This window comes from Gouania willdenowi, unplaced genomic scaffold, assembly GCF_900634775.1.
Source record: "Gouania willdenowi unplaced genomic scaffold, fGouWil2.1 scaffold_55_arrow_ctg1, whole genome shotgun sequence".
Taxonomy (NCBI): Eukaryota; Metazoa; Chordata; class Actinopteri; order Blenniiformes; family Gobiesocidae; genus Gouania; species Gouania willdenowi.
The window spans coordinates 326173-342000 of NW_021145219.1; the positions used below are offsets into that span (position 1 = coordinate 326173).

Below are 15828 nucleotides of genomic sequence, written 5' to 3' on the forward strand. Positions count from 1 at the left end.
AATAATTTTAATCAGCCTAAATATGAAAGATGAATATTTGTTTTCCGAGTTTATTTCATTCGCCTGCGTCCAAAAAAAGACGTGAGCTGAGTTTTCTTACAGATTGTTTTGTTTATTCATTGTTTTAATCAGAGCTGGAATTATTCATTTCTACATGTGGGATTTAAAATGATGTACCGTTAATAAAGCTTAAAGTACACTTGTCAAATGATAGATTTTCATAGAAATTGACTATTTAATGAAAAATATTTCTTGTTTTAAATGTTTTAACTAATAGGCCTTTTATGATGCGTAAGTGTGCCAATGGTTCTCTGAAGCCAATACAGTTAGTATTTTCATATGTGTGAATGTAAAATAACAGATTTGTCATTAAATGTTGCTAAAGTGGGATTAATAAGCTTTTACGAGTCCACACTGTGTTTATTGCTTCCAATGATTTATTGTTGCTTTCACACACACTCACACGTATGTACAACAGCTTTGGTGGATCAGTGTGTGTGTGTGTGTGTGTGCAGTGAGAACAGCTGATACATGGTCCAAACATGCAGGTAGTCGTGGTTTGTATCATGCAAAGTAAATAGTTACATGAACTGAACATGTGGGACGAGTCATGGAAATGGCCTCATACGAGTTCTTGCTGGTTTACAGTCAGGAGGATCCACTGTAGAGCTTTGATATGAAAGCAAACAGAAACAATGTCATATGTAAAAATATAATTTTCAAAAAATAATGAAAAGCAGCATTAAAAGCTGTTTTGAACCCATACGACGTGAGGTAACCATAGCTTTGGGAGTTTGTGCACCTCAGTTCACTTCAAACGCATAAATAAACAACAATAGAATCTCAAACTCATTTGTTGACTTTAAAAAAAAAAAAAAAAAAAAAAAAAACATACAGTGCATTGTTGTTCATCCTGTTTCCTCTAAGCAGAGAATCTATGGCTGAGCTTTAAAAACTAAAAGTCACAGAATACAGCTGTGTGTGAACGCAGGCTAACAGAAAGAAAAACATCTGTAATTATTTCAACAAACTAGTCGATGGTTCTCACTGTCACCTGAACTGTCCTCATTATACCACTAAGACATTCTAAGGCCTAATATTAATACACTGTTTGGGCTGGGGGCACATTTACAGTAAATAGTTTCTGAAAACAAGCCTAAATGTTATTTTATACAAACATAACAAATAGAGAATGGGTTTGGATTAACATTAGTGAGTTAGATATTGCAAAATACAAAACAAGTGTTTCCAATATGTTGGAAATAAGTTACACATGTGGGAGAAAAAGACACGCTTCAATTGCTTGTGAATATTTAGAATATGAAAATAGGCATAAATGTGTGAAACAGTGAAATGTTTTAATGGATAGTTTTATGATATTATTGAATAGACAATAAGACCAACAGTTGTGTTAAAAAAAAACCTTGTTCAAAAGCTTTACCTTTTTAAAGAAACCTTTAATTTCTTTAAATGACTCATTAGTATTTTGATCTCATGTTTTTGACTTAATTTCTTATACTGAAGAGAAAGCTTTTCCATTCATATGCTCCTAAACAGCACCTATAGACAGACCCTAACATCAGGATATCTCACACAGCACTTATCATATTTATATAATATATATATGTGTGTGTGTGTATACACACGCATACATACTCATATATATATAGATATACAAACAAGATGACAGGTTACGGGACCAAAAAAGAGCAGCTATGGATAACAGGATGGGAATACGACACCAAGCGCTGTGTTCAGGTCCAAACACACTCTACAGTCTATTTAAAAAGGAATAAAAGTACAGTAAGGAGTCTGAGATCAGCTACGTTTAACAGCACAAGTAGAACAAATGACCTACGAACAGCCCGTCCATTAACTTACATCTCTTTTAATCCCTTAAACCTGGCAACGTGGACCTGCTTTTTTTTCTAGGCACATATTTGTGTTAGACCTGAACAAAAAGAGCCGTTAGTGGGACAAAAATAGACGGTGACCCATGTTTCTGTGGTCGACCCCGTACATCCACAGCTCTGGCTATTTTTTACATCATAACTCCTGCTTCAGTCTGTACAACCCACACAGGCTATAGTACAAATATACACACAGAGGGTCTGGAGGGCCCGCCTTTGATCATGGTACACACTGAGAAACTAACACTGCACTGATGTGAACGTTTTCAGTTGTATTTACACACAAACGATGCAAAGCGCCATTCAAATCAAGGTAACGCACATACTATGCATGACATCAAATTACAATGTGCATAAAAATCAACTGACCAATAAGAAACGCAGCATGCTGAGAGCTAGGATTATAGATCTGTGCATGTAGAAAAACACCAACTCTCATTTAGTCGTGTACATTTCCTACTTTTCCTTCCATTGATGGGCTGATATAAGAGGAAATAAAATGTTTAGTGTTTTCAACATATGGTTAAAAAACAAGTCATGTGACGGCGATTGACAGAAAGCTCAGGTCTTATTGGCTGATCCGGAGGAGCGTCGCAGCTTCATGGACATGCGACTCTTACTGGTCCGAGGTGACATGGGGGATGCCGAGTCGCTCCCCGCCTCCCCAAGAGCAGGACTTTCTCCCCGAAGAATCTCGAGGCAGGAGCCTGAGGACGAGGAGGAAGAAGAAGAAAAGGATCAATGAGATGATTCTGGAGTCATTGGCCCTCATTTATCAACCTGAGTTCACATGGTGTCGTATGACAGGACCAACGTGGGACTTATGAAACATTCGTATCTGACCAATCCCAGCGAACCAATGATCGGGTGTTGATAAATGCAGAGGCTGAGTTTGATTGTCAATAACATGTTACGGCCTCAATTATTCCAGGTTCAGAGGCTCCACCCACTGAGGTCAAACAAATATTTTGCAAGGAAATAAATGTTTCTGAGATGAAAATCATCATCTTCACAGCTGAGGTGAAGAAAATCAAAGATGTTTTTTTTTTCGTAGTTTGAAAACTAGAATTTAAGGAGCTCATTTAAACGCTCTGTGGAAGAGAATAATAGAAGTGAACAGCATTTTTGTATTGGAACAGACTCAGGATGAGGTTTGAATTAAATTCTCAATAACGGTAAATGATGGTTTAAATTAAATGTTCCTCATCCACAGCCTAAAGGCGTAAGTCCCTGTTATTTGATCAAGACAATTCTTTACATTTAGACTAGACAAGCTGGCGTGCGTGTTTAAAGGCTGATATATGCTACTTGTCAGTGGTTTTATTACAGGAAAACCAAAAAAGTGCAGGTATCAGTAAGTACATGGGCTTGTTTTTTTCGTTTTAATAATCTGTTCAGAATGTGTCGGCTTATGCTGAAATGACAGCTGAGGCTTGTTTAATTCTTTATTTTCAGTCTCAGTCAGATTTAGCTGCAGCACTGATCCACACACTCAGGTTTGCGTCCAGGAGATCAGATCAGACGAGAGATCTGATCGTAGCATACCATCACGTCAGAATTGATCTGAATGTATGAACGGTTGATAAATGAGGGCCAATGTGGAGGCTCACAGACAGACATACAGACAGTGTCACAGACACAGAGGGACATGTGCACACTAACTGTGTCTCCTAAATGCTACAGTTACTAACTCTGCGGGGTTCCTATCAATCACTACGTCAAACTTTAGTTTGAGTTTACCATTCACAGCTAGCATGAAGGACCTTCTGCTTCAGACCTTTCCCCTTCACCCTGAGCAGGCTGACGCTGTCTACTGGTTTAGGAAGCATCACATACAAAACACTATGATCCTCTACAGGAGGGAGGGGGCGGAGACCGAGGAAAAACAGAAGGGACAAGGATAAGAAGGAAAGAGTGGAGGGGGCAGAGGGATTGGATGGAGAGAAAGTAAGGAGTGATTTAAAAGAAGAAAAAATGAATTGCAATAGTGGGGGGAAAGGAAAGTATGGAAATGAAATGAAGAAAACCAAAGACAGAATGGAAGGGTGGGAAGAAGTGAGCAGAAATAAGAAAAAAGCAAAAGGGTTGGAGGAAGAAATGAGAGTGGGCAAGGAAAGAAAACCTTGAAGGGATAAAAAAGGAAAAGATAAAAGGTAGGTATGGAGGAGGAATAAAGGACAACTGGGATCAAAGCATGGGAAAAAGAAGGAAGGAAGGAAGGAGGAGGAGTAAAATCATGTAGTATAGGAAGAAAAAAAGGCAGAGAGGAAATAAGAAAAAGTACAAATGAAGAAATACCGTTAGAAAGAAGAAACGACAACAGACTAGAACAAAATTCAAAATTAGGAAAAGTGTTTAATTCAAAAGGAAATAAATCAAGCAAATCAATGAGAGGAAGAAAAAGGAGATAAATAAATACATAGAAGAACACAAGAAATGAAAGATCAATGATAACAGACAAAAGAGACGAGAGTAGAGTAAGTCAGAGAACATTAGTTCACATGTACGCAGTGGAAGAAAAGAAAGTTAAGGCCCAGTACATTAATGTAAGGTGACCATATTAAGATGTTCAAAAAGTGGAAACTTGAACCGACCTCATCATACTCAATGTTTTCTTTAATATACTGTACATTGTATATATAATATAGTAGATAAATAGGTTGTTAAGACTTGTAAAAATGACTGAAGTCATTCAGTTTTATTATGCTTTGTAACAATCTGTCCTTGAATAAAACAAAGGGAAACATCTAGAAATTTAAAAAAAAATGGGGAAAAAAACCTCAAGGCTTCCAGAACACTAGTAAATAATCAATAAACAACTGTGAAAGTTTGCATCACATGGTCCCATGCTGACTCTGAGATTTATTTTGTCTGTTGTCATGGAGACGGGAGGTGATGAGGTTTAGACCAGATGATGGAAAATGTACCTTAAAGCTGATATCCGGAGTTTCTTAGAAATCTATGTTCATGTATCATTATTTTGAAATGTGAAAAAATACCTAACTATGGTCTACTACTGGTGGTCATTTACATACATTATTGTATATAAGTCTGTCCTTCGTCCTATAGACCCCTTTCCAAATGGAAACGATAACCAGGTGCGCCCAGCCAATAGGCTTTGACTTCCTGGAGCGCGTGCTGCGTAAACTGTGCACAGAAACGAGGCCGTGCATCTCAAACAGGTATCACTGACACAGCATAGCGTCATGGAGAAGCACTCAGAAATTCCAAGTTACCTGTTCCATGATTGCCAACAAATAAAGCTTCTACTAAAAGACAAAAGAAAAGTAAGGGTACAAAGCTTGTGGATAAACGTCTCTGTGACAGCAACAGAATTCATCTCTGAGCTACTTTTCAAAGGCGGGTGTAGTTCAAAGGGGGGGGTGTAGTTTTTGTAGTTATGTGACTTTGTTATGTTTCACAATGCACGTGCACAAACGTAGAGGCGTATCTTCAGGTAGACTGGCAGAGGCAGGGGAGGAAGTAGAGCTGTTGAGGGCGGGAGATCAAGACGTTCTCTCAGAAACTCTGGATATCAGCTTTAACTTCCTATAGGCTAAGTTTCTCCCAGTGGATCCTTCGTCTTTAAATCTCTCTCTGAACCTCCATGGAGGTTTTATCATCCAGGAGGATCTTCCTGTTGATATCTTTTAATTAAATCCACCAGTATTTGGTCACTTTCAATCCATCTTGGACTTTAGTCTGTTCTCTTTTCCTTGTGTGTGACGATTTTGTTAAAACAAAACAGCATCTTTAATGATTCCGTCACATGTGAGTAAAATTACTGTAATGACATGATACAGGCTGTAAAAAGCAACTCATTAGCTTCCAGAAACTGCTGGAATTTCTCAGATAGAACAAATATTAGTTGAGTCACGGTCATTTAAATCAACGTGTTCTCCTAGATGTGTTCAGGATGCCTGGGAAACCCGGACATTTCAATGAGTTTGTGAAATCGGACAAGACGTGAAAAGAGGAAATGTCCGGGTAATAAGAGGTCAGTGGTCACCCTAATTAATGACAACAAAAAACAACACAGAGCGACATACAGACAACATACATAAACACAGAAAGAGATCAGGACAAGGTGAGTATAACATTAGACATTGTGTGTGTGTGCGTGTGTTTAACCAGGAAGTGGCAGAAGAAAAAAAGATAAAGGTCTCATTCTTTCCCTCCTCCTTGTAGTCTGTGCTTTCCCTTCCTTCCTCCTGACTGGTTAAACACTCATCTTGTTTTGTTTAGTTTGCCTGCTTCAGGCGCAATAAAAGACTTAAAAAAAACACAAAAACATGAGTTTTTAGAGAGCTGCTGAAAATGAAAGACAGGTTAGAGATGCTAAAGAGGGAAATGTGCTGGTCCACACTAGAGAAAGTCCCACAGCCAGAATCACAGAGTGATGAGCTGAACCAAACATAACAGAGCAGGAGACAAAGGTAAGGTGACCACATGCAGAGCTGTGTGTGTGTGTGTGTGTGTGTGTGTGTGTGTGTAGAGGGGGGAAGTAGAGGAGCCAATCAGAGCAGGGCGAGTCAACCACGTGAGCAGGCTTACCTTTGGTTTGTTAGCTATAGGCAAATGAGAGAGTACGATCTAAAGGAGGGGGAGGGGCAGACAGGAACAGAAGAAAAATAAAAAAATAAAACAAAAATTTACCTCCAAGTTACGCCACAATAATGAAAAAAAAATTTAACAAACATGAAATAGAGAAAAAACCTACCATACATTTCCATTATTAGGAATAAAATAATTAAATATAGTACAAGGAAAGCGAGAAAAAAAACCGCAAAAAAAACCCATTTATAATAAAATATTGAAACATTAAAAAAAAAGAATGGAGGACAAATTATTCACATGAAAACATTAAAATAAAATACAATACAAAGTATTTTAACCAAAATCTAAAGGGAATCAGACTGGTGTGTAGTTACAGGAGGGAATCCTCATGTTAATACATAAAGGACAAAGATTTTTCAAATCACAGGATCAGCCTGAGATCCAGTGTTTAATCCTGGGCTGTGATCCTGTGTACTGAAAAGATCCCGTTCACACCGACATGTTAGAAGTGACGTTTAAAGGTGTTGGATGTTATTCAGCCTCAAAGCAGGTTGGTCGTTACTCTACGCTTATTATTATTAATAATTAATAACACAGTGGCTGGTAAGAGGAGGAGGAGCAGAAAAACAGCAGCTGCAGTCAAACATCTGATCACATGAATCAGGTGTGTATTAGTGTGGTATCATCAGGTCTACTGATCTCACACACACTTCTGCTCCTGTCTTCATAAAATCATTGGCCCTCATTTATCTACCTTGCGGGAAAACGGGCGCCATTTTGAGCTCACATTTGTCCGTATGACAGGACAAACATGTTATTTATGAAACATTGGTATTTGACCAATCCCAGAATGCAAATGAAGGGGTGAATTAGATCGCCATTAACGTTTGTTTCAGAGGCTCCGCCCACTGCGGACAAACAAAAAATCAAGCTTTTTTGGAGATGAAAATCAGCATCTTAAGTGGAGCAAAACAAACATGTGCTTTTTGAAAGTGTGAAAACTGTAATTGAAGATGCACATTTAAACGCTCTGTGGAAAAAGATCAGCTACTGAGCAAGTGACGTCTGCCCCCCTGTGTGCCTTGCCAACAACTTCACAACAGAGAACCTGGAGACACACAGATATGACGTTTATATCGGCATCAGTTCGCACACTTTAGGCAACAAATATCACAATAAAATAAATTAACGATCGAAATGCTTTAAAAATGACTAAATGGTGTTCCTTTGTCTGGCGCATATCAGTGCGTCCCGTGTGCATCCCATGTGCACTGGGTGAACCTATGTGCTCCTGCTTGGAAGCAGAGTTCACCAGCGGGGTTATCGGGTATTCCGTAAAGGAAAACCAAAAAAGTGGTATCAGTTATAACGTACGATTGATAAATGAGGGTCAGTGTTTTTCTTGCTTGTCCTGATTGTAAATAAAACCAAACTACTCACAGCATCGTAGTTTACATCTATTCTCCTTTACTTGCTCACCAAAGTCTGCTGAGAGTTTGATGAAGGTAATTTTGGTGACATGTTCCCAGTGTGAAGTGGTGCTGCTCACCCGTGTCAGATGGAAGGTGTGTGCAGGGGGCGGGGCTGTAGACTCGTGCTGCGTAATCTTCAAATGTCGTAGGTTCCTGATGGTGCTGCACAATGGTTTCCAGGTACCGAGCTCGTTCTTCGTAGCTGAGGGAGAAGATCATTAAGGAAAAAGTGTTCCAAAATACACAAAGGCTGAAATAGGAGAGCTCTTTTAGAGAACAGATTTACTAGAGGTCTGTAAAAACATGCGCAAACATCACTACGTGCATATATGGTGCAAGGCAAGCATGTCTGTAGTGACTGATTCAAAGAATACAGAATACACAGGGGAAACGAAAAAAATGAATGTTGGCTGCTCCATTCAGGGTTGGGGTCAATTATAATTGTAATCGCGTAACTGATAATTAATTACAATTATGGCATAATTATAATTGTTATTGTAATTTTATAAATCTATTGCTGTCATAATCGCAAGTAAATTGTAATTGAGTTTAGATAATTTACTTTGTAATTGTAATGAAAATTCTATAAAAATTGTCAATTATAATTTAACGCAAAACTGGGGAACATGTAACAGTTCTATGTACAGTTTTACACATATGTAGTTAATTATTAAAATATGTTTCATATCAAGCTTTCCCACATTTTAATATCTAAAAAAAAATGTTAAATCGAGAGGTATACTGACACAAAAAAGCCTCAGAAGCCCATACCAAAAATATGAATACCTATATTTTTATTGATTAGGAAGCCTGACAAAGTAACCAAAAGATAGGAAAGAAATTTGATGATAAATATTTGTTTTTGCTGTATTTTACAGCTGATTTAGGGCCCGTTATCATAACAGATCCTCACAGAAAGCTAATACAAGAGGAAGGTTAACTTTTATTAGGTTATTTATTTCAGGCTCAGTAATTGAGATTAATTGTAATTGAACTGTAATAATCAAGAACAAAAATGTAATTGACTTTCTGAGGATAAAAAATAATTGTAATTGAATTATAATTGAAACCTGTTTGCGATGAGATAATAAAGCTTTAAAGTACAAAAATACTTTCCAGTGGGAGATCAAGTCCAGCACAGAACGATGGAGGGAGGAGAAAACGAAGAGAAGACCTTGTATCTTAAAAGCAGATATCTGGACACATTTAGGATTTCATGTAGAGAACAAGAGAATCCTGTGTTTCACTTCCTGTTAAAGATGCTGTGCATCAGTATGAGCTTCACTAGCAGCTGCTTCACAGAAAAGCTACGGTGACCCCAGCCCTCTGTGAGGAAACCTGAGCCCAGCTAAGAGCTTTAATGAGTAGAGAATGGACATTATTTACTGCTTTGATGAAGGATTGATGACTTGTTTTGTAAGAATTAACATTTTCTAACCAATAATATATGCAGTAGCCCGGCTAGGCTACAGAGAGACATTAAAATGCATAGAGGCAATATTCATTTTAGGAAAGAAAACAGTATTACATTTTTAAGTCCTTTCAAGTCGCATCACTTTCATTCATATTTTGTAGCCTACATACATTCACTATAAGAAATGAGTGTTTGTGCAGAGAGAGAACATGTACTGTAACTGCTACCTCCAATTCAACAACTTTAAATTTAATTTTGCACTTTTATTCCTAGATTTCTCATGTTGAACACTTAACACACACAGAATGCTCATTTAAACAGGGTGGTCTCAACCACATCTACATGTGCACTGCTTTGTGCTGCATGTTACTAATGCTTAGTGTAATCCTGCAAAACTGTGAGGAGAAGCAGTGTGTGAGCAAAGCAGCGATGCTGAAAAAATATATTTATCTGTAAATCAGTGGTTTCAACATATGTTTCTCTTTAGCTGCAGGTGGAATTAGAGGACAGATAAACATAATGTCATTTATTAACGTGTGTGATAACAGATGTAAATTTAAGCACAACTCTTACCAAGCATACACAAAATCTGGAGGTAGAAGAGTTAAACTACAAACAACGCACAGTCACAGTGTTCAGCTTTCTGAAACCTCATGTTCACGGTTTTCTTGAATTACACTGAAGAAAAATATAAATGCAACACAACTCAAAGATCTAAAACATTTTCTATATACACAAAATACCTATTTGTCTTAAATATTGTTCCCAAATCTGTGTTAGTGAGCACTTCTCCTTTGCAGAGATAATCCATCCCAACTCTCAGGTGTGGTGTATCAAGATGCTGATTAGATGGCATGATTATTGCACAGGTGTGACTCAGGGTGGCCACAATAAAAAGCCACTCTGAAATGTGCAGTTTTGCTTTTTTTTTTTGGGGGGGGGGCAAGGGGTCAGAAAACCAGTCATTTCCTTGGCACAGAGTTGATCGGGTTGTTGATTTGTTTCCTCTTCAATAGTTGTGTGAAGTTGCTGAATATTGGCAGGAACTGGAACATGCTGTCGTATACGTTGATCTAGAGCATCCCAAACATGCTCAATGGGTGACATGTCCGCTGAGTATGCTGGCCATTCAAGAAAGGAGATGTTTTCAGCTTCCAGGAATTGTGTACAGATCCTTGCAACATAGGGCCGTGCATTATCATGCTGCAACATGAGGTGATGGTTACAGATGAATGGCACAACAATGGGTCTCAGGATCCCGTCACGGTATTTCTGTGAGTTCAAAATGCCATCAATAAAATGCACCTGTGTTCGTTGTCCATAACACACGCCTGTCCATACCGTAACCCCACCGCTACCATGGGCCACTCCATCAACAACGTTGACATCAGCAAACCGCTCACCCACACAACGCCACTAACGCTGTCTGCCATCTGCTCTGAACAGTGAAAACTGGGATTCATTCATGAAGAGAACACCTCTCCAATGTGCCAGACGCCATCGAATGTGAGCATACGACAACAAACTGCAGTGAGGTTGAGGCCCCCATGAGGACGACGAGTATGCAGATGAGCTTCCCTGAAACGGTTTCTGACAGTTTGTGCAAAAACTTTCTTATTATGCAAACCAATTGTTGTAGCAGCTGTCCGGGTGGCTGGTCTCAGACGATTATGGAGGTGAACATGCTGGATATGGAGGTCCTGGGTTGGTGTGGTTACACGTGGTCTGCGGTTGTGAAGCCGGTTGGATGTACTGCCAAATTCTCTGAAATGCCTTTGGAGACAGCTTATTGTAGAAAAATGAACACTCAATTCACGGGCAACAGCTCTGGTGGACATTCCTGCAGTCAGCATGCCAACTGCACTCTCCCTCAGAACTTGCGACATCTGTGGCATTGTGCCGTGTGATTAAGTTTAGCTCATGAAAATGAGAGCAAAAATGAAAGTGTTGCATTTATATTTTTGTTCAGGGTAATAAAACTTCTCAATGGGTCGTTTTGTCCATAATTTGAACAATTTGTGTGAAAGGTTATAAAAGGCAACGGTGACGGGACAAGCTGGAAGAAAACTTGAAATATGTGAGCCGTGGTTAATGTTGCACTATCGGAGGATCTAGAGAACCATCGTCTTTAAACATGGTGTTGACCTGATCAGTGAGAACACGGAGTGGCTTCTCAGCAGGTACTGCCTCCCCAAAAATATACTGATTGATTCATGCCATGATTTGCAAATGTTGGCGCTACAGACAAAACACACTAAAGCATCCCAGTGTACATCACACCCTACCCTGGGATTTTAAGCAAATGGAACATTTTAGTGGGAGATTGGAAACAGAATCATATCAGCAGTATTGGAAGCAATAGTTTCTCTGGTTGCAATTTACATCAAGTTCCCAAACAATCATGAACAAGCCAAAATGAAAAAAAAAGACTTTGTACCATCGCCAAATTTCCAAACATAATGTGAACCATAGATTGCACCTCATCTCAATAAATGCACCGTTACACAATTAATTCAGCTACGTGAACAGGAGAGAGTTTCATTCAATCAATGAACAAAGAATAAATCGATCCACAAGTCTGTGTTAACGTTGTTGCCCAGTAGCCTGGAGGAACGCACGGCTCAAGGGTGGACTAGCCATCTGGCATATCGGGCATCATTCCGGTGGGCCGTCGTCTCGAAGTGGGCCAGTCTGGTCCACTACGTGTTTTTTTTTTCACGAGTGAGTGGAGGCAAACATGGTAGTAGGTGGCCAAAAATGGTCCAAACGTAGCAAAAATGTGGCAAGAAAAGAGTGTAAAGTGACTAAAATGGGGCAAATACAGTCAAGAGTGGCCAAAAAATGGGTAAATAAAGAGGAACCAGGTGGTACGTAATGGCTTAAATGAGAAAAATGTGGCAAACAATAGTGAAATAAGACAAAAATGTTTTGGTATTTATTAGGCAAAAGTTAGCTTATTTAGATGAAAAGTGGCCAAAAGAAATTCAATAAAGGACAAAACTTTGATAAAAGCGTCAAAAAGAACTTGCAAAAATTGACAAAAATGCAAAAATTGCAAAATGGCCAAAGGTTTTCTGGGGGAATTAAAATTTAAATAATACATGAAGAGACATATTGAGCATCACTGACATAATAACGTGTTCTTCTGATAACTTATTGGGCTGGTCTAGAATGCCAGGGCAAAATTTTTGTCCCAGTCCACCCTTGGTACCACTCATTCATTCATCTACAACACAGCTCTGTGGGCGTGGCCTATAAAAAAGAGCTGCTGAGGATAGCCAGCTGATTGGTGACCAGCTATATCCACTGAACTTCTTTGAGTGTTCCAAACAGTATTTTATAGATTGATTCTACCTCTACAAGTACTTCAGTCTCAGTGTTGGATGAATTATCTTTGCCATGATTTCAGAGAAAGAAAAAGTCCATTCACACATTCTGAAAAGCATTGCTGCTGCTAGGGCTGGGAGATATATTGAGATTCAAGATATATCGAGTTTTTATATTTTGGAGATTGAGAAAATTACAATATCACTTATATCAATATAGATAAACTGTATATGTATTTATAGCTTATTTCACATTAAAATACTCATTTTAAGAGTGGCTGCTTTTGCTACTTCTCTGAAAAACATGAAAAGCACAGTTAGATGATCACTCACATATTGTGCAGCTGTTTGTTAATAAATGTGCCTGTGTGGCATTTTGCATCAACCAATTATACCCAAAATTGTCTTTCTGGTAAAACTTTATTCAATATAAAATTATCAAGATTTATATTGTACTGTATATCGATTTGTCAACACATTAACTTCCTGGTGTACGTACGACTGGTGTCCACACATTTGATCAATATGGGTTTTTATGTACTTAAGTACTGTGTAATTTGAAGTGCTACGCATGAATCAAGAGGCTTTTCCACGCACAGGTTGATAAATAGGACCCTGTCATGATTAACTTCCTCTTTCACAACACTATGGATGAATAATGTATGGGATGACTAGGGTTATAATGTGTAGTTGATGTGACACAGGCAAAGATAACATGAGTGAGGAAAAGGTGGTCAGAAAACTCAGAAAGACAAAAACAAGCTGAGGCTTTTATCATGAGCTATTACAGCAATGAAGTCACTGAGAAAAGCTGAGGAGATCAGCTGAGAGAGCAGTAAATGGAAACCAGGTCTTCAACTGTCCATCTATTAGAGATAACCTCATTCATAGAATGACATTCAGCCATAATGTCCTGCTCATACACGCATCAGCTCTCTATAGTATCCCTGTTAGCACAGTGAGCTCCAATGCAGGGCTTTTTAATGAGTCATGTTTGTGTGTTTGCTGAGGTTGTTTGTGATGCCCATAGTGTGTGTGTGTGTGTGTGTGTGTGTGTGTGTGTGTGTGTGTGTGTGTGTGTGTGTGTGCACGCACGTGTGTGTGTGTGTGATGGGATTAGGCCAATGAATCTTCAGAATGAAATCTGTGTGTTTCTGCCCGTGTGTGGGGTTTCTACTGTGAATGGTTCAACCTTCTGTAAAAGCACCCATGGGGGTTTCTATTGGGTTACAGAGCAGCTCTATGGGCCTGAGAAGAACAAAAATTCTGGTCTAATGGGAACTGATTTAGTTAAAGCCAATGATGATAACAATGTGGCTCCTTTAAAGTGCACTGGCACAAGACAAGAAAAGGCTGAAGAATAGAAGTGGGCTCAGTGGAATAAATAATAGTTTTACGTAGAAATTTTACAACACAGTGATAAAGAAAATGAGCTCTGAGGCTTCAACTGAGTCACTAACAGTCATCATCCAGGGCACAGGCAGAATGAACATGGTTTTTGAACACATACTTACCAATAAAGGCCTGAGCTGTGTTCTCCACTGCAAGGTGATAGTAACTTATGCTAGAAGGAACTTGGTTTGTGGTGTTTCCCAGTGTGTTTACAGAGTTTAAAATTGAGCACAATGTGTAGATATGAGTTGTTGTTAAATGCAGAAGCACAAACTATTAATACATCAGAAAAACAATTAATTTCTTGTGCCAAGATTTGTCCAGCCTAACATTGGTTAGAGTCCCGGTGGTCCTGAAAGTGGTCCTGTATTCTCCATTCACAGCCCTTTTAGCTCAGCTGTTCTCAGGTCGACTGTGTTTTTGATTAAAATCGTAGTCTGTGTTTTTCAGCAGCTCAGAATACAGTTCTCGTTTGTCTCGATTGTGATGAATTTGATGGTCTGTGCGTTCTCCATGCATTTGTGAATGTAGGCCCATATGGTGTATCCTCCTGAATGTCCACTTTCTAGTCCTTGGTGGCAGCCTCCCTGAACACTACGCAGTCAGTGCTGCCATGGCTCCCTCTGAGCACGCTCAGCAGCTTTGATGATGGATCTGCTAGACGTAATACCCACGTCCTACGCTACCCTATAAGAATGTGAGCTCCTCCCTCTCAAACTATCTAACAGCTAAAACAAATACTGCAGTTTAATATAGAATATATATTATACTTAATTGCCATATATGTAAATGCTAACTGCACTAGTGGACGCCCAAACTGCACTATTTTTTCTGCTGCTTGTGTCTGCAATCTTGTCGATCGTGTCGGGAGTCACTGCTGGGAGCCACGGCCATTGTTTACACCCACCAGCTGTTAGCACTTTGTGCTAATGCTATGCAAGCCTATGCAGCAAGACCTGACAAACCTCGTCAACTGCGTAGGAAACAACGAGGATGTCGCGGATGTTTACGGATTCGTGGCTCACAGCGCTAACACCGAACTTGGATGCGGAATTGGACGGCTTCCAACTTTTACGCGGTGACAGGACGACAAAGAGCAGTAAGCGGAAAGGAGGGGGTCTGGCTGTGTTTCTGAATGATAGTTGGTGTAATTCGGGGCACATCACTATCAAGGTGCAGTTTTGTAGTAAGGATATTGATGTGTGTGTCCCTGTGGAGGAAGAGGATGCTCAGCCGCTGAGAGGATGAAGGTCCACCTTCACTTTATGAAACAGTGTTTGTCTAACTCAAAATCAAAATAGCCGCTTAAATAGCCATGTGTTTTACTGTAATGTGCAGTTTTTTGGCTGAAAACAAGAATGTGTGTATAGCAAAAGATAATCGCTCGTGATCAGCTGTTGTGTGGATAGCGTCTACAGACACGCCTACTCATGAATATGCATATGTAGGCCGCGAATCAGCCCGTTTTTAAAATTGCTCTGAAAGTGGCTTTTCAGAGGGCTAAAACTACAGAAAACAGGTGAGTTTGGGAAAATAAACCTCAAATACTACGTTGTTGAGGTTCTTAGATCAAATGGAGACGGGTGAAAAAAAAGCATCATACTGGACCTTTAAAAAAAACTATAGAGCATAATGATGGAATGAATAAGTGATAACACACATTTCAAAGAATCTCATTTTGTAAATAAGTGGAAAGAAACAGAATTTAGTGCAGTGCGTCCCAACTTTTTTTGGATCGTGACCCCATTTTAATATCA

General features: G+C 39.2%; 1 protein-coding gene across 13 annotated transcripts in view; it reads right to left on the bottom strand.

The window, feature by feature from the left end:
* Positions 1-432: 432 nt before the first annotated feature.
* ralgapa1 (Ral GTPase activating protein catalytic subunit alpha 1) overlaps positions 433-15828 on the bottom strand; it is a 129677-nt gene continuing 114281 nt past the window's right edge. For 10 of the 13 annotated variants that reach the window (XM_028442562.1, XM_028442572.1, XM_028442571.1 and 7 more), the window contains 2 exons: positions 8017-8141; positions 433-2617 (listed from right to left, as the gene is read on the bottom strand). In XM_028442562.1, coding sequence (XP_028298363.1) covers positions 2472-2617; positions 8017-8141 — 271 coding nt within the window. In that variant the 3' untranslated portion in view covers positions 433-2471. Of the gene's footprint in view, positions 2618-6464; positions 6504-8016; positions 8142-15828 lie in introns of all 13 variants that reach the window. The other 3 variants (XR_003673696.1, XM_028442563.1, XM_028442566.1) reach the window with 3 other exon arrangements.